Source organism: Uloborus diversus, unplaced genomic scaffold, assembly GCF_026930045.1.
Source record: "Uloborus diversus isolate 005 unplaced genomic scaffold, Udiv.v.3.1 scaffold_13, whole genome shotgun sequence".
Classification (NCBI taxonomy): domain Eukaryota; kingdom Metazoa; phylum Arthropoda; class Arachnida; order Araneae; family Uloboridae; genus Uloborus; species Uloborus diversus.
The window spans coordinates 6,748,974-6,774,640 of NW_026557987.1; the positions used below are offsets into that span (position 1 = coordinate 6,748,974).

General features: G+C 34.3%; 2 protein-coding genes across 2 annotated transcripts in view; one reads left to right on the top strand and one right to left on the bottom strand.

Moving 5' to 3' along the window:
• The window catches only part of LOC129232650 (centrosomal protein of 120 kDa-like), a 74,519-nt gene extending 65,769 nt beyond the window's left edge, over window positions 1-8,750 (top strand). Inside the window, exons 20-21 of the mRNA XM_054866781.1 lie at window positions 2,844-3,088; window positions 8,268-8,750. Of these exons, the coding sequence (XP_054722756.1) occupies window positions 2,844-3,088; window positions 8,268-8,667 (645 nt within the window). The 3' untranslated portion in view covers window positions 8,668-8,750. The remainder of the gene's footprint in view (window positions 1-2,843; window positions 3,089-8,267) is intronic.
• A 5,090-nt stretch (window positions 8,751-13,840) lies between these two features.
• On the bottom strand, window positions 13,841-17,180 carry LOC129232585 (protein lethal(2)essential for life-like). Its single transcript, XM_054866717.1, has 2 exons — window positions 16,554-17,180; window positions 13,841-14,210 (listed from the first exon to the last, which is right to left on the bottom strand). The coding sequence occupies exons 1-2, from the start codon at window positions 16,871-16,873 to the stop codon at window positions 13,985-13,987; spliced, it is 546 nt and encodes a 181-aa protein (XP_054722692.1). The 5' UTR covers window positions 16,874-17,180; the 3' UTR covers window positions 13,841-13,984.
• Between the last annotated feature and the right edge of the window lie 8,487 nt (window positions 17,181-25,667).

The window sequence follows — 25,667 nt, forward strand, 5'->3', positions numbered from 1 at the left end:
GTTCTGCTGTGCAAAAAATTTGAAATATTTTTACTGTACTGTATATATTTTTACTCTTTGTAGAAAGTACAGTAAAACCTGTAAAGTTGACCACCCTTGTAAATTCACCACCTGTCTTAAGTTGACCGCTATTTTCAGGCACAGAATTAGAGCTACATCATATAATTCAACCTCTATAAGTTGACCACTAAAGCACTGAACCACAAGTGGTCAACTTACACAGTTTTCACTGTATTATGCATCAATGCAGCTAAGTTTTTGAGGAAGTTAATTTTTACCTTATTTGTCCCTCACTTTAGCCTTTTTGAGATTTATCCACGGTTTTTATTATCCGCGGCACTTAAGCCACCCAATTTCACATATAATTGAGAGTTTACTGCTTAATCTCTTTTTTTTTTTTAAATTTTATATTCCTCGTGTAAAAATGATATGTTTTTGGTTTATCACATTGTTTTTTCTCGGGCTGAGAGAGTCGTTGACCATAGTGAGTTGGGAGCTTGTGTCTCTGATTTTTAAATCTGCAAAGTGGAATCCATAAATGCAAAACTCCTTTGACTTGGTAAACGCCCAAATTATATTTGACTGCTAGAACTCTAATGAACATACTAATCAAGTTTTATTACTAAAAATTATTTCGAACACAGGAAAGTTTCAGCACTTTAATACAAATATTTAAAAAGTTAAGAGTGGTTATGCTCACTATGTGTTCTTATGCAAAAAGAAAACCGTTAAATTGCTTTTTCTTGATAATCTTTTTTTTTTTCTTCATTTTATTAAAATCTTTAAGGATTTTTTTTCTGTTAAAGATACAGCTTTAAAGTGATACTTTTTGCAGTCAAGAAAATATATTTAAGAAAACTGTGCATTGGATAAGCAATTTATATATTTCTCAAATGTTTAGAGCATGTTATGCCTTTAAAAACATTTTTTTTTAAGAATTATAATTTTGTAACATAATTAATCACAGAAAATTTTCTAATAAATATACAAGCAATGAATGGACTTAGCAGAAATCTTTTTTTAGTGCAAAAACAAAAAAAAACCTCAGGGATTTTTAAAAAATTTTAGTTTTTACTTCCTTTTACAAAAAAGGAAATATTTTATTTGAGAAAAAAATTTCACTCAAAAATCAACCATAATTTCCTTTTTACTCGCCTCCAAATGAATGCTGAGTTTTTTTTTTTTCGACCCGACCACAGGCGTTTAAGTGCCTAAGATCGTATAGACATGCGAATTATCCATTTTGATAATTCCCTAGTTAATTACAACGCGTTTTTTTGTGACGTCTGTATGTATGTGTGTACATGCGTATGTATGTGGCATAACTCAAGAAGGGTATGTCCTAGAAAGTTGAACTTTGATACATAGACTCTTAGTAAGTTCTAGTTGTGCACCTCCCTTTTTGGTTGCATTCGGATGCTCCAAAAGGGGTCTTTTGCCCCTTTTTGGGGGGGAAATCATTGTTAATTTTAGAGACGTACCGATTACTCGGTAACTACTCGGTACTCGGCCAATTTGCCGAGTACTCGGTACTGGGCCCAATTTTGATCAGATACTCGGCCAATACCGAGTAGTTGCAAAAAATGAATATTGTCAAAGACAGATATTAAAATTCATAAAAAAGGGGCAAGCATATATAATTTTCTGCAATCATTTACAAGTCAAATTTAAATTTTGAGAATAATGAAGTTTGTAATGCTTCAATGGAATTAGTCTTTATTTTAATGTCCCCAAAGTTTATAAAACTTATTAAAAATTGTGCCAAAAAAGTAAATGTAGAAAATATGGAATTTTTATACTAAAAATGGATTTTTGCTACAAACAAAAATTAGTTATAAAAAATATAAAAATATCTTTGCTTAAAAAATAAATGGAAATAAAACAATGTTAAAAGCACAGTGCAGACACGTGTTTTGGCATTACAAGGAATTCCTTTTTCGATGCACAAAATGGGAGCTCGTGGATTTAAAGGCATCCGCCAAAAGTCGGATTCTTCTGTCGAAAGTCTTTACATTCTTTAGCTCACATTTTATGCGCTGGAAAAGACGTTCCTTGTAATGCAGAAACACGTGTCTGCAGTGTTCCAGCACATTTGTTTTATTTGCTTTTAAAAATTATTTATGTTTGGCGGACTAGAACTATAATAGATTGGTATAATTTGTTTTAATTCCAACTTGATTAATCATACCTTTTATTTATTTATTTTTAATTTTAAAAATATTTTTTTTTTTGTAAAATTTTTGACATAAACAAAATTTTTTAAATAATGCGTAATTAAATTTCAGCAGGAATTTAGTTTTAAAAACTGTCATATAGACAAGGAGGTCTATAGTACTATTCCAATAAGTTCAAAATTCATCACCTGTGTGTCGTTGGGTTTTTTTAAAACATGAATGGTACTTGGTAACTCGGCCGAGTACTCGGTAACTCGGTACTTGGCCGAGTAATGAAAGGCCGAGTACTCGGTAACTCGGTACTTGGCCGAGTAATGAAAGGCCGAGTACTCGGTAACTCGGTACTCGGCCGAGTAATGAAAGGCCAAGTACTTGGTACTCGGCCAAAGTGCTACTCGGTACGTCTCTAGTTAATTTCAATGTAAACTATGTAAACTCAAGTGGTGTTATCATTTGGCAGAGACTTGGCCACATATCGCCAGTCTTTTGGTCGCCAAGTTTTGTGGCCAACTTGCTTTAACTTTTAAAAAAAGTGGGGATTATTTTAAAATTTTGAAAATTAATTGTTGATTGCAAAATAGGTATGCATGTTATAGTTTCAGAGAAAAACAAAAAAAAATTAATTAAAAAAAGTGTCTTTGAGGTAATGTGACCCCTTATATCCCTCAGGCGGAACTGCAGCACAAGCTGGAGCTGGCCATCGCCTCCAAGCAGAAGTACAAGGTGCAGTGGGGGCAGACCGTGCGACAGGTTTCCGGACTGCAGCAGAAACTGCACATGATGGAGCGGGTGGAGCTGGCCAGGAGGGACGAGGAGATCCTGGCCCTGAGGAGGAAGCTCCTCGCCGCAGAGGAGAGGAGCATCTCCCGGATGGACGAGGAGATACGGGGGATGGTGCAGGAGAAGGTCGAAAGGTGAGCAGCTAGTGATGTAAAATACCTATGTATTTATTTTTAGGGGTAAATACCCAGGGTATTTATTTCAAAAATTTATATTTAACTAAAATACTTTTCTGTAAGTATTCCACTATGTATATATACAGGGTGTTTTGTTTTAACCTTCAAAGACCTCTATTTTTGCAACCGTCAGTCCTAGATGCATACTTCTAATTGCAAAAATGTTCAAAATCAGATGCAGACTTAAGATATTGAAAATTTGAAGTAAAAATAAAAAAAAATACAAATTTTGACTTTTTACACGGGCCCCAGGTCCTCTGACTTATATTTAGGGAAAGTACCTGGACGACCGAGCCTCGCTCGGCTTTAAAAGAATTATTTTTTGTCAACCCGTGTTTTTTTTAAGGTTCAATACTTTTCCAAATATACTTGAAAAGCTTCACGTTAACGAAAAATTAAGCACTACCTTCTTCTAACACTAAAGTACCAAGCAAAGAAGATTCTGAATGTAATTAAATCAACATTTTGCTTTAAACTATCTGTTACGTTTGTTTCCACTATACAATTTTCTTGTCAGTAATTAAAATATTTTGACTTTAGTTTTGCTGTGGTGAAATCGGTTTTTAACCGAATACTTCCTTTCATACTATGATGCGTTTCACGATTTTATCCCAATCGAGATTTTCTTTTTGAATAAGTACTTTTAGTTTTTACTCCAGAAAATACTACATACAGCATGATATCCATCAAAACGGATGATCCACAAACCATTCCAACAAATGATAACAACTGTCTTAACAAAACATAAACAATCTCAAGACATACACTTCTTCGAAATAAAATTTAGATGCGTGATTTAAAAAACATGTTAAGCTATTTGAAGTGTAAAAAGAAAATAAATAAATAAAATAAAATAGGATGGTCGAGCAATAGTTTCACTTAAAAAAGAAAAAAAGCATTACGTCGACTTGCATAATGCTTTTGAATTTGTTTTCAGCCAAGTGTATTTGAAATTAGCCAAAATGGCCAATATCAGCCAAACCTGGCAACCATAAGCAAGTTTGAAATTTTAAAGCGAGAAGAGACACATTTTCATTGTTATGGTTGCAAATCGTCTGCCTGATGCGTCAATTCACAATTTACTTCAAGGCTTAACTCAATTTGACTTTGTTTTAAAAAACGTTTTTTTGTAAAAAATCGCGTTTTTACAGAAAAAACACTGATGTGGATGAACTTAGAATGCTAAACTACAATTAAATCCAAAATTTCATCCAAATCGTTAGAGCCGTTTCCGAGATAAGAAATATATATATACCCACAAGAATTGCTCGTTTAAAGATATAAGATAATCTCTGTTGAAAAACAATTACAAAAAAAGTTTGACATTAGTACGACCAATATTCACTGAGATATGAAACGCAGCGTTATGTGACTTACACCACTTTACACTCGCCCTCAGTAACATCTTTTGAGGGAAAATATAGCAGTTAATGAGTGTTGATACAAAAATATATGCGTGCAGAGTGTGGTTTTTCGAATTGTTCAAGGTTTTGCAGCGTGTTTTGCGTATCACGGCGTAACATTTGCATGAACTTTTGAATAGAAATGAAAAATGTAAATACCTTGTGTTTTTTACTTTGCCAACCTATCATTCTTCTGAAAGGGTAATAAGTTCTAATCTCATCTTCTGCATGGTCCCTTAAAACTTTCAAATGGAATATCTCCTTGAGTTTTGATTGCACAAATGTCAAGTTTTTTTGTGTCAGTAAGTTTTAAATGCAGATCATTTCTCTAAATATAAGTTAGGGGACCTAGGGCCGTATAAAAAGTTAAATTTTGTGGTTTTCGACTCATTTTTATTTTTGCTTCAACCTTTCAATATCTTTACTCTGCATCTGATTTTGAAGATTTTTGCAATTGGAAGTATGCATATAGGACTAACGATTGCAAAAATAAAGGTCTTTGCAGGTTAAAACAGAACACCTTGTATAAATAACCATATACAGAACAATTAATTTTTCCCTAAAATTTGTATTTTGATCACATATTTAAAGAATTATTGTGTGAAACAAATCAGCAAGCTAATATGATATTCACATTAAATGTGTTGGATATGCCTAATCAATGTTGATAGCCGAATTTCACATATAAAAAGCCATTCTACAAAAAGTAAAAAGCTTAACTGGTTACAAAAAAAAGAAGAAAAAAAAAGCAAATATCTTCTCCAATTATGGCATTGAAAAGAAAGATTTTTTGGTTCACGATATGTTTCTTTCATAATTTCATTAAGTTTTACCAATTATTTCATATTTAGATTTAAAAAAAAAATCTCATTCACTTTTTGCATTTTTTTGTAAAATACCCAGTTTTTGGGTATTTACCCAGGCCTTGGGTAAATACCCAAAAAATATTTACCTACCCGCTGGGTATTTACCCGATCCACATCACTATGAGCAGCTTATACTGTTGAGGTGCAAAAGAGCAACAGGCAAGGATAAAATTTTAAAAAACCCGACTAAGTCGCAACTGTAGAATCAAGATGGAAAATTGAAAATCCTTTTAAAAGCCTTATACAGTGAAACTTGTGTAAGTTGACTACTTGCGGTGCACTTTAGTGGTCGTTTTAAACAGGTGGCCAACTCATAGAGGTTGAATTATATGGTATAGATCTAATTCTGTGCCCTAAAATAGCAGTCAACTTTACATGCTTTACTGTATTATTAAAAATCAATGACAGGTATTTTATTTGCTATTAAATAGAAACTGGCAACAGATACAAATTTCAAATCATTGCGTTTTATTTCCTTGCCGGCCGACAATGAATCCGGTTATCAATCACATGAATTAAGGCTTAGCCGTTATTGAAATCTGCTTTTAAGAAAAACGTTATAATTCGAATTCTATGTAGCATGGAAGTTCCAAACACGTTGTATCAGACCCGGAAGAAAATTCTCTTTATTTTGGTATTGAATTTTAAAATTTCTAACTATGTTTTCACTGCAAAAATCGCAAAAAAAACCTTTTAGAGGTTTTTAATGAATATCTTCGTTAATGAATGTCATCCAAAGATGCAACCTAGCTAAGAACACTCTCGATCAACTTTCCTTTCGAACAAAGTTTTTTTTCTTTCAAAATCAGTCCATAAGTTTAGGCACTAGAGTGCCACAGACAGACACACAGATACGTCAAACTTATAACCCCCTTTCTTTGTGTGTTGGGGGTTAAAAAGAAGCTTCCTGCAACTTTTTTTTTCTGAATAGTTGAGCATTAATCTTGTTTCGGTAAAGTACTAAAATGTACATTCTAATTTTGGCTGTAAAATTCTCCAATTTTTTTAATTTTGCCTTATAACCTATACTTTTCCTTTATCAAACTCTCCTTGGATACTTTTTTTTTTTTAAAGCTGAAATCACAAACAGCATTTTTTATTGCTACGTATTGTTTATAGACTCATAGGAAGAGATCAAATGCTTAACTTTTTCTTTCTATTGATTAGAAAATAAAAACCTTTTTCTTGACTTTTGACTCTCGACAGCCCCCTTGTTGCCATCTAGTTTTGCTTTCATAGATGCCATTTTCAGCTTTCAATGTTAGTGGCAATGTTGTACTAATAAGAAAAAAAAATTCTATTAAATAAGACTTGAAATAAAAGATATCTTTATCTGATGAAGTCTCTTTATCAGTACACACCTTAGAGCAGTTATTAAAATGAAGGAGCAAGTTCAATCATTAGCTTAGCAAAAGCCGACCCGAGGACTCAAAGTCACATGACTCAACAACGACGAATGGTTGGCACGTTTTGCGTTAAACGAGCAAAAGAAACTTGATTTCTCCCAATGCTTTACTTTAAAATCTATCACGTGACTTGGGCTATTGGTTTCGTGAATGAAAGTCTTCACTCGCTCTATTTTATCTCTTCTCAATGGTACACACCTTGTATTGCATTATGCTTTATTTAATTGTTGCAGAAGACACGTCATTTTGATTCTTTTTTGAGCAATCACGATTGCTTATTGTTCTCATTTGACTGTTTTGATGTGCTATCATTTTATTTTCCCGCCACCTTCCTCTGCAGCATCACTGTCAACCGGCTCCTCTAGCGAAAGTCGTCTCCAGGTTGCATCCATGTCCTACACTTACACGCATACATACACACACACACAAACACACATATATGCCTACACACATATACGTCTACACACACACTCATGCCGGCACACAAACACACACGCACACACCTACACACTCATGCCTGCACACAGACACACACACACACACGCATACATACACATACCTACACACACACACACTCATGCCTGCATACAGACACAAACACACACATACAAATTCCTATACACACACACACATGCCTGAGCACAAACACACACGCATACATACATACACACACACAAACACACATATATGCCTACACACATATACGTCTACACGCACACTCATGCCGGCACACAAACACACACGCACACACCTACACACTCATGCCTGCACACACACACACATGCATACATACACACACCTACACACACACACACACACACACTCATGCCTGCATACAGACACAAACACACACATGCATACAAACACACACCTACACACACACACACTCATGCCTGCATACAGACACAAACACACACATACAAATTCCTATACACACACACACACACATGCCTGAGCACAAACACACACCCCTACATACACACACACTCATGCCTGCATACAGACACAAACACACACGCATACATACACACACACACACTCATGCCTGCATACAGACACAAACACACACATACAAATTCCTATACACACACACACATGCCTGAGCACAAACACACACCCCTACATACACACAAACACATATACGCCTACACACACACTCATGCAGGCATACACGCACACACCTACACACACATGCACACACACTCATGCCTGCACACAGACACGAACACACACGCATACATACACACACCTACACACACACTCATGCCTGCATACAGACACAAACACACACGCATACATACAAATTCCTATACACACACACACATACCCAAACACTCATGCCTGGGCACAAACACACACCCCTACATACACACACTCGTGATTGTAAAAAACATAATTTGAATTCAAGAAGCTAAAATTCAAATTAATTTTTTTAATTTTTTTCCCTTCATTTCATCCGCAGCCTGAAATCCGTGGTCTCGCCGGAAAACGGGAAAATCCCGGAAAGGAGGCCTCCCTCCGTGACGAGCGACGTCCGAATGACTCCCACCGGCGACGTCGGCCCTCACCTCGACTCCAACGCGACGGAAGCCAAACCCAACGCCAACCCCGGTGCCAAACTCTCCCCCTACAAGCCAAACGGCGAGATGACGCCCGACGACGCTGACTGCGTCGCGGAGTCCCCGTCTAAGCCGATCAGGGACTCGTCGGACATGAACGGCAACACGACGTCGAACGTCCACGTGCGTCAGCTGCTGGCGAAGAAGGACACGCTCCTCAGGGCGGGGATGTACTCGGAGCAGGACCGGCTCATCAGGGACCTGAACGTGCACATCGACAAGGCCAAGATGGCCACCAAGTGAAGAGGTCTCAGTCAGTATTATTTGTAAATAGATCCCATCGTCATCTTCCAATAAATATTTATGGGGGAGATGCGTCTTCCTCCTTGCCATGGAGTGAGAGTGGTTTTTTATTTCACTGATATCATCACTGGTTGATGCATGAGGCTTGAAATGTATGCAGCTTTTATGGGCTCCTCCCGATATTTTAAGTTTCGAAATCCAATTGCATCCGCTTCCGTAACACCCCCTCTTTCGTGTCCGCTGTGCTTTTCTACCTCTTAGACAAAAACAACTTTGTGTTGATGGTTATTTTTAATCCTTCTTACATTTATTTATTTATTTATTTTTTTTCCTGATGTCTTGCATGCTTATCGTTGCAATCCTCATAGGAAAATTTCTATGGGGACTGGAATGTACACACAGCCCTTGGCAGGGGTCGACACATTGACAAGATCAAGATGGCCACCAAGTAAAGAGATTTCTGCCACTCTTATTTGTATCCCATCGCTATCTTTCGCTAAATATTAATTGGGAAATGCAAAAAAAATTTCCATTTCGCTGACATATGGATGCCTTAATTGCCAAATCGATTAATTCCACTTTAAAAAAATTACTTATTTCTGCTTTAATAGTGTGCGAATTTATGTTAAACTTTTGGTTTGGTACATTTCTGACCAAGTGATGACAGAAAACGTAACACAAGGGCGCATTCACTCCGATGGATAACACTATCTTCTTCATCACTTTTCTGGACTTTTTGTTTTACGGAGTGAATAGATTTGGCGAGTGAGGCATCCATATAATACCTGCCGACTTTTGTACATGAGCCTTAAATTTTACGCTGCTCAGCTGCTTTTATACACTGGTCCCAATATTTTACATTTCGAAATCCGATTACATCCACTTCTGTAACACTCCCTCTATTATGCCTTTCTACACTTTGTGTTGATGGTTATTTTTAACCATCTTTATCGTATTTTTTTGCTGAGGAATTACATGTTTGTCATTTTGCAACACCCATTGAAAATTTTCTATTGGGGGTGGAATGTACATAGAACAGGATTGTCATATTAGGGAACTGAATGTGCACATCAACAAAGCCAAAGCAGTATTATTTGTGCATAGATCCCATCCTCATCTTTCGATAATTATTTTCGAAAGAGATCCGTTTTCCTCCTTGCCACAGAATGAGAGGGTTTTTTTTTTTTTTTAAATCTTATTGTCATGATGTTTTTTAGCTAGCCCAGGATTGCAGTTAAAGTTGAGATTTTACAAATGCTCTAATTAAAAAAAATGCTGGTCAGAATGACTTGTTATTTCACCAGAGCAGTTGTGAGGCCATCGGAATTTTTTCTTTCGCCAATCAAAATAAATCCAATGGGAAGTCATTTTGACTGGTAGTTTTGAAATTAGAACTTTAATTATTATAATCAGCCTATATTTTAGAATTATACATGTGATGGGTCAAAGACAAAATAGCTGAATGTTTTTGCTCAACTCATTTGTTAAATCTGTTTTACTGAGCAAAAAGCTAAAGGCGTACTTCTCCGAGGCATCCATCAATGAGTTGAAGAATCAAGAGCATAATAAGTAGGAAAATTTAAGTAACTGTTACATTTTTTAATTTTTATGTTGCAAACAAAATTGAAACAAACTGAAGCAAACAAAATTGAAAGAAGATCACTGTTTTACCATCAGATGAAATGTTAGGATCTGCTTCCTCTTCCTTTACTTATATTAATAGTCATTATGCAAATGTTTTTTTTTTCTTCTTTTGCTACAAAAAATCAAAGTTCACATTTTAAACCAAAAACTTTCAAGGAAAACAAAAGGAAATTCCTTTTATTTACTTCTTAATGGAGCTGGATAAATAGTTGAAATAATTAGAAAATAACCAGATTCAAGTTAGAGTGTGAAATGAAAAAAGCATAGGCTGGGGTTCCCCCTGGGAGGGGGGGTCATGGCGCAGTCTGCGCCATTGATATTTTTAGGGGAGTTGATTTGAGGGGTAATTTTCACTTTTGGGGGAATCTTTACGATATTTAGGGGCTGCGCCCTTGCTCTTGGGGGGGGGGGGGTACCACTACCATATGGGTTCTTTCATTTTCACAGGAAAAAGTAGGCTAAGGGTACTAAGACCTCTTTCAGAAAAAAAAAATACTTTTAAAATTTTGGAAACGACCCCATTTATTTTACTTGGCAGTAATGTTTTAACATTTTTTTAAACATTGCTAATCTCATGTCAGCATTTGTTTAACAGTTATTTATTTGAAAAAATTAATACATTATACCATTTGCCAGTCCTCTCTGCAAAGGGGCAATGCATTAGCAGAAGTAGATGTGATTTTGTTTTTTCTGATGAAGTTTGCATCAAGTATAAGCATTGTGGCCCCTTGCAACCGCCTCAAGAAAAATTCGAAATGATCGGCCTGAAACTGCATTTCCTACATTTAGAGACATACCGAGTAGCACTTAGGCCAAGTACTTTTGAGACCCCATTTAGAGTATGCTGTTCATTTTTAGTCGCCCTAATTTAAGGAAAGATATTTGTGCATTGGAAAGGGTTCAAAGAAGGCAACTAGACTAGTAAGGCAGGGTTCGTACGCTCCTTCAAAACTCCTTCATTTATAAAAAAATTTTGAAGGGCCCTTCAAACTCCTTCATTTTGGTTCTAACTCCTTCAAAACTCCTTCTTTTTTTAGTTCAAGACTACATAATCTTCCTCTATAACAGAAACTTAAAATACTTCGATTGACAACTAACTTCGTCACATAGGCGATTTTAATGTAGTAATTTCGCGCACTTATTTTTTTCGATTTACAAATTGATCATAGTTAATTCATAGAAGTTGAAGGTGAAATTTTTCTTAGAAGACTAAGACATTTCATAAGTGAAGTAAACCATGCTTAAATGGTGCTTGGCTATTTTTTCAAGTTTTATGATTATTGTTTTTTCCTTCACCACACTCTCAGCAGCAAAAGTCAAGTTGTCTAATTATTATTTAAATTTTTAAAACTACATAAGTAAATGTACTACATTAAGTGATTGCGTTAAAAACAATTGTTTAGTTAATTGCAGTTATAATATTGTAAAAAGGGTCATCCACATGCCTTGAGGAGGAGACGGGCTCATGAAATTGTGACAAGGGAAAGAGAGAGGGTGACAAAAAGTGACATCACACAGTTATTGTAACAGTGTGTTTGTAAAAAATATGACGTGACAAGAGGAGAAGTTTGGGGTGAAGTGTGACACTTTGTGATAAAGGATGCTGATGGTCAAATATATTGAAAAAGTGTGACATCATTTAATGACACTCCATTAGTACTCCTTCAAAATCTCATTTTGCTCCCTTAAAACTCCTTCATTTTATTTCTGAAACTGAGTATGAACTCTGTAAGGGGACTTTCAGATTTAGATTATGATACCAGACTCAATATGTATGGCCTGGAGCAAAGGAGGATCAGAGGGGACATGATTCAGTTGTTTAAATTTATCAAAATGAACGATGTTAATGGATTAAATTTTGCACCGAAATCAGGACGAGGGGTCATTGTTTTAAGCTATTCAAATCTCAGGCTAACCTGGAAATAAAGAAAAACTACTACTTTAGTAAGCACTTTGAACAGCTTACCGGAAGAGGTGTCAACGAGACCTAGGACCAGCCTAGCCGGTCCAAATTGTGACAAGGGGGACAAAGTTGTGACATCACAGTTATTGTAACGATATGCTTATAAAAAATACGACAGTGACAAGAGGAGTAAATTGATGTGTGACACTTTGTAAGGGGAAGTTGGTCAAATATGTTGAAGAAAAGTATGACATTTAATGACAACCCATTAGTACTCCTTCAAAATCTCATTTTACTCCTTCACTTTATTTGTGAAATTGAGTACGAACTCTGGGATAAAATACTCTTATCTTATGCTAAACTACATAGGCTGCATTGATTTTTCTAAAACCTTTCCACCCCACCATCCGTTTGCAGATTCAGTGTCAAAAGTTATAAGAAACTTTAAGGAGTTCTGTGTTTCTAAGAAATGTTAGCTCATTTAATGAATATTTCTTGCTGGCAAAGAAAGTTAATTATAAATAAAAAATAAAAAGTAAAAAATATAAATTATAATTAATCAATGAATGGTGGTTAACTTATCTTCTCTCAATAGAAGACAATTTTTGATATACAAGGACATTTAGATTAAATTAAGATAATGGTAGGTAATTTTAACAGTTGGTTACTTTTTAAACCAATTTTATACGTATAAAGCCCACCATTCTTTTAATATAAATTAGTTAAACTAAAATAAATTCTTACATTTTCATTCAAACCTATTAAATTTTAATTAGCTCAACTAATATGTCTGAATTACAGTTAAATAATTTTTCAGAAAGAGAAAATATTATGTTTTTATTGTGAAATGTCAGTGACTATTCGACAGTTCCGGCATCTTCGCCATATCACATCAGAACCCCAAACTTTATTTCTAGCTACTAAATATTGTTTTCATAGCTATTCCAAAATTGTTGCTCAAAAAATATTTTTTTTGCTTATAATTTTAAGTATTTGTCAGAAAGAAGCTCCATTTACCTAAATGAATTGCATTTTATTATTAAATATAGTTACACATCAAATATAAAGTATTCTAATCTATCCAGTCAAGATTAAATTCAATACATTATCACCTCAGAGCAGTAAGAAATTCTACTGTTGCTTTGAGGCGATGAGATCGTCTAAAAAGTTTGTTTGATTTTGGCTATTTCAAACCTGAATGAGTTTAAGAAAATACTGAACAAATTAGGATTTTAGAAGAAATATTAAGTTTAATCAATTTTACTATTTATAAGATAGTTTTACATAAAAATCTATTTAAGTTTAATTTTCTTTTACGCATCTATTTTGACTCTAGTATTACAACTTTAATTTCTAAACATACTGAATAAAATAGAATTCCTGTTAAAATATTTAGGTTATTGGAAGAAATACCAGGAGAACTTCAGAAAGTAATTTAAATGTTGAAAACTTATGTCACATTAATACATTGAAAAATTATGGCATGACTAAAGTATTAAACTTTAAATTTAATAAAGGCTATGTCTGAATGACCAAGAATGTCAGAAAAAAAATTAAAGTTTGAGGAAAAATGCAACACATTAACAAATTTGACATTTATTATGAAACTAAAAATGAATACATAATCACATAAACAGAGCACTTACACATAAGTCTAAGCTCTGGATATCTTGGCGAACGAACGAATCCGGTGGATTTAAACAAATGAACAAGAGAAAAACATAAATCACTTGGAAAAACTAATTAATTCAAAAAAGTCACTAAACAAGTTCATTTTTTCTCTTCCTGCTGCACTTCCATTTCCTGCTCTGCCCTCTCCTGGGCCCTATCGGCCGCCCTCTGCTCTTGAAGAACGGATTTTTGGAGGATAATGGGGACCACTCTTTCGTTCTTGACCGGTTCTGGAAGCCTTCTGGGAGCTTTGATGGTCAAGACACCGTCCTGGCTCAAAGAGGACTTCACAGTTTGAGGCTCCACATCGTCTGGCAATTGGTACCTGAAGAGGGGAAAAATTTAGAAAAACAATCTCAGGGTTGGTAAAAAACTCAAGTTTTTGAAAAACAAAAATGCTGTTTTTAAATTGGGTTTAAACACCATTTGTAAAACGAACCATCAGGGATATTTCGATAATTGGGAATCTTTCTTCGCTGGTGTCAATTTTTGGCTCCAGCGCGAGAGACATTTTTCTTTGCGAAACAAAGAGATCGGAAACATCTATTCACATTAGGGTTATTATAAATCAGCAGGGTTACCAAAATAAAGTTATTTTATGCTAAAAGTGAGGCTATTGCGCCAGTTTCCCAATCATCGAAATATCACCGAACCAATTATGAATTTTTAATATTCACATTTAAACCTAACTCGAGGGCAATTGTGATCCCAAATTTACAATTACGGGTTCCCATTCGAGTATCTCGGCCCGGCAACATTCTAAAACTGAAATATATTTTAAAAACAAACTTTAATGTTTGTCTTCATATTTGAAGAGTTTTTACGGTTGGGTGGAGCTTCAGGGAATTTAGAGTCCACTTGAACCCCTGACATAACTACTCCATGATTAAATAATTGAAAGTAAAATCTTATTTTCATTTCCTTACAAATAAAGCTTTCTATAAGGGAAATATTTTTTGAAAATCTTGAACTAAAACATTACCACAAGTTTAATAAGTTAACCTTTAAGCAAATGAATAATCAAAGAAATTTAAAATGAGAATTAACACATAACTATAAATACCCTAGAATAAAATTTAAGCAAATTTCTCCATAATTATAGCTTTCTACGAAAATTTTTCAATAAAAGTGAAATTAAAATTAAGTATTCTAAGTATAAAAAGTATTTTGCACTTCCACAAATGAAACACAAGTGTTGTACATTATGCTATTTAAATATCAACATATATTTTGTTTCAAGATTATAAAAAAGTTAGACCATGTTAATAATGTACCTAATGTGTCTGAACTTACATTATATAAATAGGAAAGTAGACTTCAAGAAAATCATTGTTTTCCTTTGTATAAATTATTTCTCCTGGTGTAAGGAATACAATTTCCTCACATTTAAAAAATCATTTTAATTATAAGTCTCTCATAAAAAGTCTCGGATAAAAGTCTCTCATTCTCTAGCAGCTTAAGTATTCTACAGAGTTTAGATTACTATACACCACAGATTTTGTAAATAATACATGATTTATTGCTATACATTTTAAGTAATGAAGCAAATTAGTACTAAAATAAAAGTTTGGCTGAAATGTTTTTGGGCTTTTTTGAAATGTATAAGCGAAACGAAAGAAAAATGAAACAAAGAAAAACTACTTTGATTCTTTCTCCAACTAATTTCATGGAAACTGTTAGTCTGCCTTATTTTTATGTTCCTAATAAGATTAGGTACATTTACGAAAAAAATAAAAAATTCCCCAAATTAGAGTTAAATTTTAAAAAAAGTTTGCAAATTAATCTGTCATTTATTTCTTAAGCTTTGCTGGTTACTATGCATAAATTGGATATTACATCATCTGATCATATGTAAACTTAATGGAAACAATTAGTGTTTGAAGAAAAAAAAACCACTTTGTTTTAACCAAACAAGCCTGCACTGTCCCACAATAAAAATATACAAATGCAACGACCAGCAACAGGTTCTGGAGCCAGCTGCTTTTCAAATATTAATGTGACAAATTTGCCAAAAAATCTTACACAGGCATGACATTTACTTTGGAGGACGTTTACTCTTAAGTTTTTATTACGTTCCTTCAAGGGCGCCCATATAGGGGAGCAGGGGGGGGGGCTCGAGCACCTCCTTAGAAATTAGAACTTTCTTGCTTTTAGTACTTTTTCTTTGCAAAAATGTAAAAACATTTCTTCTCCAGCCATTAATGACTTAGTTATTAAAAAAAGTCAAATTTTAACACTCGAATCTGTCCTGAAATTGGTTTTAATGGGAGAAATATCATGCTAAACCATGGTTAAAATATCCGAGCCCCCCCCCCCCCCTCACAATTTTGAATATGGGGCCCATGCGTTCCTCAATGATTTTTGGTATCTTTTCTAAGCATGAGAGTCAATACATAGTTATATTGGTGGTAAATTTGTTCTAACTATATTGTAGTATCTTTTCAAAGATCTTCTTTCGAATTCTTTATATCTAGAATGCTTCTAAACACCAGTTAATTATTCATTTCGATTCAAACTACATCAGAACTTCGTTTCGATGCAATTTCGCGAGATATTTATCAATTGAAGAATTTCGAGAAAAAGCATCAAAACCCGGGAATTTTTGAAGCTTGAAGGGCAAAACAAAATAATTCTCTCGAGTTGTATGAATGCAATGAAAATAACCTACCTCCTGGTGAATTCCCGGGACACGAACCCATGTTCGTCGGCATGCTCCTCGTGCTTGCCATGGATGACGACGAAATTGTCAACAATTTTCACTTCAATCTCGTTGGGGCTGAACTGCTTCACATTCAACATCACCTGGTAGGTCGAGGGGTCGGATTTGGCGGCGACGGCCCCCGAAGAACAAGATTCTTGACGTTTGGGCCGGATGATACTCAGGTGGGCGTGGGGAGGGTTCAGGTATCCATATCCACCGTGGCCGTAGGGGGAATAATCGCTGTCGTCCAGGAGGTTCAACAATAAACTGGCTGCAGGTGAAAACATTTTGACGACTAAGTTTTCAAACAGCGAAATTTGGTCTCAAAAAACAGTCGAATAGCGAAGTGTTTTCAGTGAAATTGTATCTCACAGCACCAAGTCAAAATGGCGAAGTGACACGAGCCTTCGATAGAGTCAAATAGCAAAATAATTTCTCGAAACTAGCTCAAAAGCTCAAATGAAGTCGAATATAGCGTACACGAGTTCGTCCAGCTGTCCAAATCCAAACTGAAGCGGCGGACGAGCGCCAGGGTATTTAATTCGGAAAACGTGCGCTTCTAGATGTTTCCGAGCGCTTCGCGAGCTTTCCAGAGGTTTCCATCGCTTCCGATTGGTCGGAGGGTTTGCCGGGAAGCCTCTTGGCGTGGTTGTCTCTTTAAGCGCGCCAAATCTAGTGTCGATTTGGCGCGCTCTGGCGTGGAAGTTGAACTTTATCGCTCTTTTGGCAAATAAAATAATTTTGCTTAAGCGTTTTTAGTTCGTTTTTCTTAAAACTACAAAGATTTCAAATAAAAATAAATTGCTATTCTCTTTTTAAAAATACCACACACGAGGGAATAACTTTTAATTCTTTTGAGCTCTGTAACTACTTACTCGTTTTCCTCATCCATTACCATTGAAATTACAAGTTTTTCACATTTTTTTAAAATTTAAATAGGACACTTCGAAATGGGAGTTTTCTTTGTAAAAACCCCAGTTAAAGTTTTTTTAGAGTAAATTTTTGCATGTAGTATTACTGTTGACATTATCAGGCTAGGCGCCTGATTACAGAATAGTCTTCAGAGTCCAACATTTTAAGGATGCCCATAATGAATATATAACCTTTTTTCTATCATTAATTGAATATATCTGTAATAAAAAATAATAGTAATATCAAATCATTACTTCATTTGCTGTTTTATTTTATTAAATTCTTCTACTAATTCCTTTTATTTGTTACTACTTTTTCAATTCATTACTTGTATAAAATGTTTATTTGGGTAGTATTCAGCACTTTTAACTTCATGATTAGAGATGAAAAATAGTGCAAACCATGGTGGTTCAGATAAGATGATCGAAATTATTTTTATTTTAACTTACCCAAATTGTTCCAAAAATAGATTTCTCCAAAACAAAAAAAAAACAAAAAAAAAAAAAATCAAACTGGGGGGAAAAAAAAAAAAAAAAAGCAGTTTTGAAATGATATTCACAAGAGTTTAATGGTCATTAATGTTTTTAAAAGCACAAAAAGTAATGAGCTTATGGATGAAAAGACGTCTTTTCATCCATAAGCTCATTACTTTTTGCATTGAAAAAGGCTTCCTTGTAACGCCGAAATAAGTGTCTGCTGTAATCTGCAATTTGTGCCTTTTTGACGTTTTTTTTTCTTACTTTTTTCATAGTTGGAAAAAAAAAACTGCTAAATGACCAATTTTTTCCTTTGAATATTTGTTTTAGGGGGTCATTTATACCCTTTACTATTGAACTATAAAAGTATTAAGTTATTGAATGAGTATAAAAAAGCACTAGTGGTGATAGGCATGGGCAAACAGTGCGACTGCAAAAATCCCTGCAAGGGCTAGTACTGACACTGCAGGAAAGTTAAACATTATTTTACGCTGACTTCAAAGCAATAGAATTAGTGAGGGCCTCAAATTGTAGTGGGCCTTGGGCCTCGCTTTAGTAGGCCTTGGGTTAGTTAGTCGAGCCCTGGGCCCCACGTTTCTTAATCCAGTGTAGCTCTGATAATGACCTTGACAAAGTTTAACTATTTCTCGGGAGGAAGGGATATTGTATTGGGACAGATTTGAGTTGGAGTACTTTTGAAAAACTACTACGATAATAACACGACTGAACTCAGGGCAAATCACCTTTCTCTACCCCCCCCCCCCCCCCCAAAAAAAAAGGAGGTAAACATTTTCAAGGTCACAGCCCAACTTATCAGAGCCACACTATATTATCTTTGTAATAGTTAGATAGCTAGTCACGAGATTCATTGTTTTTCAGCGATAGATTTACATTTTTGGAGCCCCCTGGAGAGAAACAGAACAATGAAATTTATTTTTATGTTCCTTTTTGGAAATGCATGATTGAAAATTCGCCACTTGCTTTATATTTATTATATGCAGAAAATATATTTTCTTACAGTCTTCTTTTCTTTTTCTTCTGGATTGAATATTTCTTGTTCCTGTCATCATCTAATTTGAAATGTTTTTTTTTTCAGCAATTATAAATGATTATCCTGGGCACTTTCCTTAGAGAATAAAAAGTATCTTGATTTTGTTTTTAATTAAACCTTTTGCCCTGGAATTGGAAAAAAAATGTGCATTTTATTTTAGTTTAAAAAGTTTTGTTTTCTACCTTTGTTTCATTATTGAACAAGAGAAAATGTTAAAAATTTGCTTAGGGCACGACTTTGTTCTCTACAAAACAATAGCATTGTAGAGTTGCCAGCTCATCTGACATTAATCAAAATCCCCCCCCCCCCCATTATCAGCTGAATCTCACATTTTACAGTTTATTTCTTCCCAAATTAAAAAAAAAAAAAAGATTAAAGTTTTTTTGTGTATTGTAAAACATGATCTAGAATATTTAAATGGTAAATGATGAACTGGTTGAAATGAAGGAAGTTTCATACACTCCAAAGACTAGACAGATTTTTAATTAAAGGTACATATTATGCAAATTGAGTACTATTCCCTTATTGGTACTTGAAATATAACCAAATGTTTTGCAAATTCTTTTCTTACCTTCAAATTAAAATTTATATTTTTGCACATGATTTTCTTTTTGATTTATATCTGTATTGGAAATATTTTAGAGGCTGCACTTATTTTTTGAATTTACCTTTTTTTCTTTTTCAAAATTTGAATTCAACATTGATAATTGTAAAAAAGAAAAAGTTAATAAAAGAAATATGTGTATAAAAACGCAGAAACAAGCAGTTAATTTAGTGTTGATTTTAGGGTTCAATGGGGTTTATCAGAATGGATGAATATACCTCCAACTTTTGATTTAGGAACATTTAACTGCTTGCAATTTATTTATTTATTTATTTTGTACGTTTTTTTCTTTGTAGGCAGTATTACTTATTTTTTGAATTTACCTTTTTTTTTTCAAAATTTGAATTCAACATTGATAATTGTAAAAAAGAAGTTGACAAAAGAAATATGTGAACAAAATTAGTACAGTAAAAACATCATCCTAAATTTTCATGCGCTATTTAGATTTCCGCCCTGAAATCATTTTGCTACTACTAGCCTTGTATTCTCCATCAAAATGTATTGAAGATAAGTAAAACAAATTTGGCTAAATAAAATGTATCAGGATCAAAGGTGGAATTAAATTGCTAAATATTTATTAAAATAGATGTTGAAGTATGAAACAAAAACTGCAACACATCGTTTAAATTGCTTCATTATTTTGAGTTAACTTTGAATAGTAACACTAAGAAAAAAAAACTTTTTTGTTGCCTCCTCTTTCACTGAAACAAGCAGTTAATTTACATTGTTGATTTTAAGGGTTTAATGGGGAGAGAATAGTTTATCAGAACAGATGACTATACCTCCAACTTTTGATTTAGGAACATTTAACTGCTTGCAATTTATATTTTTGCAGGTTTTTTGTTTGTAGGTAGAGTACTTTTTTGTGCGTTTTTTTTTTCTTTAACTAATAGAAGCAATATTTTGCTTTTTAAGTTTACTAAACAAAGCATATATACTAATATACTTCATAATAAGCATAACACAGTTTTCCATTAACAAATACCAATTTTATTTGAACAACTTTCATTTACATACAAGGTTTCAACTAACAAAACAAGGCTGGAACAACAGACAAAGAAATCATGGCTAAAAACGGTTCATGGACGAAACATTCTATGGTGTATGCATATCGCATAATCAATAACACCTGCAGCCACTCCTCCGAGATTAGACCAGGATGGGGCTTGATATGCATCTTTCCGTTTAGAACTTAAGGGGTTACATTACCTCAAAAATGATGTAACGATCAAAAAAAATTTTATTGCTTATTTCAAAACTAAACTAAATATTCTGAACACAGGGAAAAAGTTTCATTGCCTTAGTTCAAATATTTAAAAAGTTATGAGTGGTTTTAGGCCGTGCTCGCTATGTGTTCTTCTGCAAAAGAAAAACTTTAAACTTTTTTCTCGATGATGGTATTTTTGTGTTTTTGTGTCAATAGAATCCCTAAAGATTTTTTTCTATTAAAGATACAGCTTTAAAGTAATACTTTTTGCAACTGGGTTAACATATTTGACAAAACTGTGCATTGGGTAAGCATTTTATAAATCACTCAAATGTTTAGAGCATGTTAAAACTTTAAAAACTAATTTTAAAAAAAAACTTTGATTTTTTACATAATTAATCACAGAAAATTTTCTAATAAACTCATACGCAATTGAATGCACAGATTTTTAGAGATGATTATAGTGATTGTTTAGCAAAAAAAAAATTAATTAGTGCAAAAATAAAAAAGCCTTAGGGATTTCAAAAAATTGAAATTTTCTTCAATTTTTTAAAAAAGTAGGCAATATTTTTAAATTTTGAAATAAATTATTGATTAAGAAATAAGTATGCATGTTATGGTTTCAAAGAAATATAAAATTTACTTAAAAAAATAAAAATGTTGGAAAGGTACTGTGACCCCTTAAAGGAAAATAAAGCGCAGTTCTCTTTGCAGTTCTAAAGCGTAGTTGGTCTTGGTACCGACTCTCTGCGACGGCAAGCTGAGTTGCAGCAAGGATTCTGCGGCCCTTATTCTTGACTTCAGGCATTGCAATTCATCTCCTGTCTTGAATGCAGCTTTCACTGACAGGCAGCAAATGAGACCAACAGACCCTTTCCAGAGGGTGTTTGGGGAGTTGCACTTTCATCAAGGAACCCGAGACATCTTTAACCTCTATTAACAGGAAGATCCTATAAACAGCTCAGAGACTGAATTTCTTTGACTGTTGGCAGAGGGGCTGCCCTCGTAGACTTGGGAGGCGTATTTTCGTCACTGCTGTGGCCAGAACAGTCCATCCTGCGCAGCTTGGAAGGCAGCTCTGTGGATGTTCCCTCTTTTGTGCCGAGGGCCCTCTTGCGAGATCGAGAGAAGGGGGGCAGAGGGAGGGAGAGATTCCCTTGCGGGGGAGATTTCCGCAATCTGCCGATGCGTGGGTCTGAGACTCCCTTCTGCTGAAGTCTCTTCCGGTAATCCGAGATGGATATGGATTGCTTGACCGGGGGAGTTGGGACTTTCTCTTCACCACATGTATCGAGTCTGCAAGAAACATTCTCTGTATCCACCTCAATCTTGTTGTGCATATTCTGCTGTGTAGAGGCCATTGGAATTTTTGCTTGAACAGCTGGATCGAGGCTGCCAGGAGCATCTTCCCCGCTCACAGCAGTTTTGTTCTCCAAACTCTGCCGCATTCCATCGGAGACATCCCAGTCATCATTTTTCCGATGGCTGTTTATTTTCTGAAAGAAGAAGGAAACGTTTAAAATAATTTTCAACAAACATTTATCATTAAAAATCACTAGTTCATTCCGTGAGTAAAGGCACTAAATTTTCAAAGCAGACAGAAGGTACGTGAGACTAAGCTTCTCAAATATCACAACCTTATACACCTCTCAAACTTGCTTTTAACCATCCTCAATTTTGGACAGATTTGAAAGAAAACAATGCATTGTGGGGGTTTAGAAATGAATTTTAGGTCGACGATTTGATTTCCGTTTTATTCCGAAATAATAATTATTTCCAAAAAATTCTATTTCTTACATATGAAAAAAAAAATATCACGATACCAAAAAAAAAAAAAAAAAAAATTCCAAAAATCAAGCTTCAGTTAGTCATTTCAGTTCATGCCTTTTGCTTGTTTGACAAAATGTGTAATTTTTAAGAAATTCTTGCTTGCTTGAGTATATACATTTTAGTATCACTGTAAAACTAATGTCAGAGATATATTCAGTTACAAATTAAATTCTCAATAAAGTTCTTGAAAAGGAAATTAATTAAAAGCATAAAAGAGGAAACCAAACCTGCCATATACAAGCAAAACAAACAGCAAAACAAAACAGAAAAAATTATCCCTTACAGTAAGGGCAAAAACAAATTGGCCAATTTTAATTAACAGGCAATTACAGTTTATGGCTGATTAATTGGTGCATCCCTAATGAAAAGCAACAACATTCAACCTGGAAAAGATTTCCAAGAATCCCACAGCACAAACAAGCGACATCAAAGGCATATTGGACAATAAATAACAAAATTGAAAGGTCACTAACCTGTTGGGCATTCTTGAACCTTTTAACGAACTTGGCATCACTGGTTTCAAAAATGGTAAGAAAATCCTGTGAGAGAGCTGAAAAGAAATTAAAAAGCAATTATTAACTTTAATATACCACACTGAACAATGAATACCTGGAATCAAAAAATAGGACTGAAGAGATCATCTTCGTCAGTATTTGGTGAAAATATGAAAGAAAACATCGAGTATAACCTAGATTTAAGGATTGTCAAGGGACTGGAAAAAGTTATTGTTACATCAAGGATACCGTTAAATCGAGGAGTATAGACACTTAATAGTTAAATACGGACAAGTGAAATGTATCATTAAATTGAAGAAATCGTTAAATCAAAGTTATACTGCAAATAAAAAGGTCAAAGATCTCAAGATCACCAAGGTGCTCCTCTTCCAATTGACTGAACCCTTTAATTCCATTCTCCCGTGGTCTAATGGAGCACTGCACCAAGAGAGACCCAAAGGGAAAACTGGGAGAAATCGTAAACAAAACTATTGTCCACTATAATTATACAGGGGTATCCACCAAAGGTCATGCCGCAGACTGCACCGTTGAAATTTTTAGTAGGGGGGATATTTTTAGGGCTATTTTTCTCTTTTGGTGGGCGGGGTCTCTTAGGGGCGTGGGCACCCCTGTAATCATGTGACCCGCACCAACTAAAACGCCTAAACAAAAAGCCCATCCTCGGACAGATTCCTGCACAAAATGACAATCACTGAAGCTCTGTCTAATTCAGGAAGATACTAAGACCAGAGTTATATTCCCACTTCTTTAGCATTCTCACCAAACTGAAGCTCAAAGCTTCCTCTCCTTAAGATCCCCTATGAAGAAAATGTCTTTGAAAGTATTTAATGCTGTTTGAGGTCTTATCTTTTACCTCTTTCATTATTTTTGTTAGTAAGTAAAATTCCAGTTTTCCTGATATGAGCAGGGTTGCCCCCCCCCCCCATTTTCCTCAACCCTCTTTCCTTTTTTTTTATTTAGTAGCTCCCTTTTTTATTTTATTTATTTCCTAAAATATATTTTTATTTATAATTATTATTATTATTTCATTAGAAAAGTTCTGTGCTATGCCAATGACATATACACATACTTGCCAACCTTCGAAGAAAAAAAAACAGGAGATTCCACTAAATGGGGATTTTTTACAGATGTAAGCTAATTGGTAGCAGCAAGAAAGACATACTGCAAAGGAAAAACCTAATAATAAGTAGTGAACTTGCTAAAAGTTTCGTACATTCCCCAGTCTCTTCCAGAAAAGTAGCTACCAAAATTTAATTCCTAAAATCCGAAAAAAAAAAAAAAATCAATATATAATAAAAATAATATATATAATAAGTACGCATAGGGCAGCACATGGTAAAATAACTTTAAACTTTCAAAATAATTGAAATATTTTCAAGATGCAAAAAGATTAAAATCTGCCGTAATTTTTGGCAAAGCACGTGCTTCGTTGAACATGCAATGTGGAAAGCTTCCAAAAAATTATTTTTTACTAAATGAGGTATTAATTGGAAAAATTCTTATTCCCTGACATTGGTAGAATAGAAAGGGGTGCCATCTATTGAGAAGAAAGTGAAACTTTTTGATGATTGACAAAAAAAAATGGGAAATCGGGAGATGGAAACAAAAAACGGAAGTCTCCCATTAAAAACAGTAGAGTTGGCAAGTATGTATACACACAAACTAAATAAATACATGTTATAAAATATAAACAGAGTCAAACAAAATAAAATATTTGATTGATCTCAGTCAATTAAAGATGAGTTTCAACAGTTCAATCGGTTTCGGGCATTCGCGGAAGTAAAAATATTCCTCATTGGAACATACCAATTGAATTCACCAAGCACAGGTAAAATATATTGAAATATTATATGGTTTAAAAACTTCCTAAAGTAATTGAATGCATACACAACCAGTGTATAGTTGCATCCTGTAAAAAACTCAAAATGCTCATTATTTATTTATTTCTTACTCACTTTCAATCATGTCTAATGTTGCCGTCGGATCAAGATAGCAATACCACTCTTTGCCTCGGGAACAGGGATCAATCTGCAAAAAAAAGAAAAGAGATTATTAGATGAGCAATGCAGATAATAACAATCAGACTGAACTGTTCCAGAGATCCATGTAAAGATTATTGTTCAAGTTGCACACTTAATTGACACTAGAAGGGAGATCACATTTCATTATTCCTGTCATCTTAAGACTATTCCTCATTTAGAACTCGAATTCTACAGATGAACAACTCGAATGAATCAACTTTGCTATAGAGTTTCAATGACGCTTTATATCCTTCTTTTTTCAAAAAAAAAAAAAAAATGACATGGCAAAATATTAATTTGTATAGTCATTTTAATTAGGTAATTTATATAAATATCTTTAAACAAATATATAATTTATGTAAGTTTTGTTGTTTATCTTTATTATACATAATGCATTAGTAGTATAAATTTTTCAAAACAATTCAGGGCATATTTGAACAAAGGGCATATTTGAAGGGGCCCGAG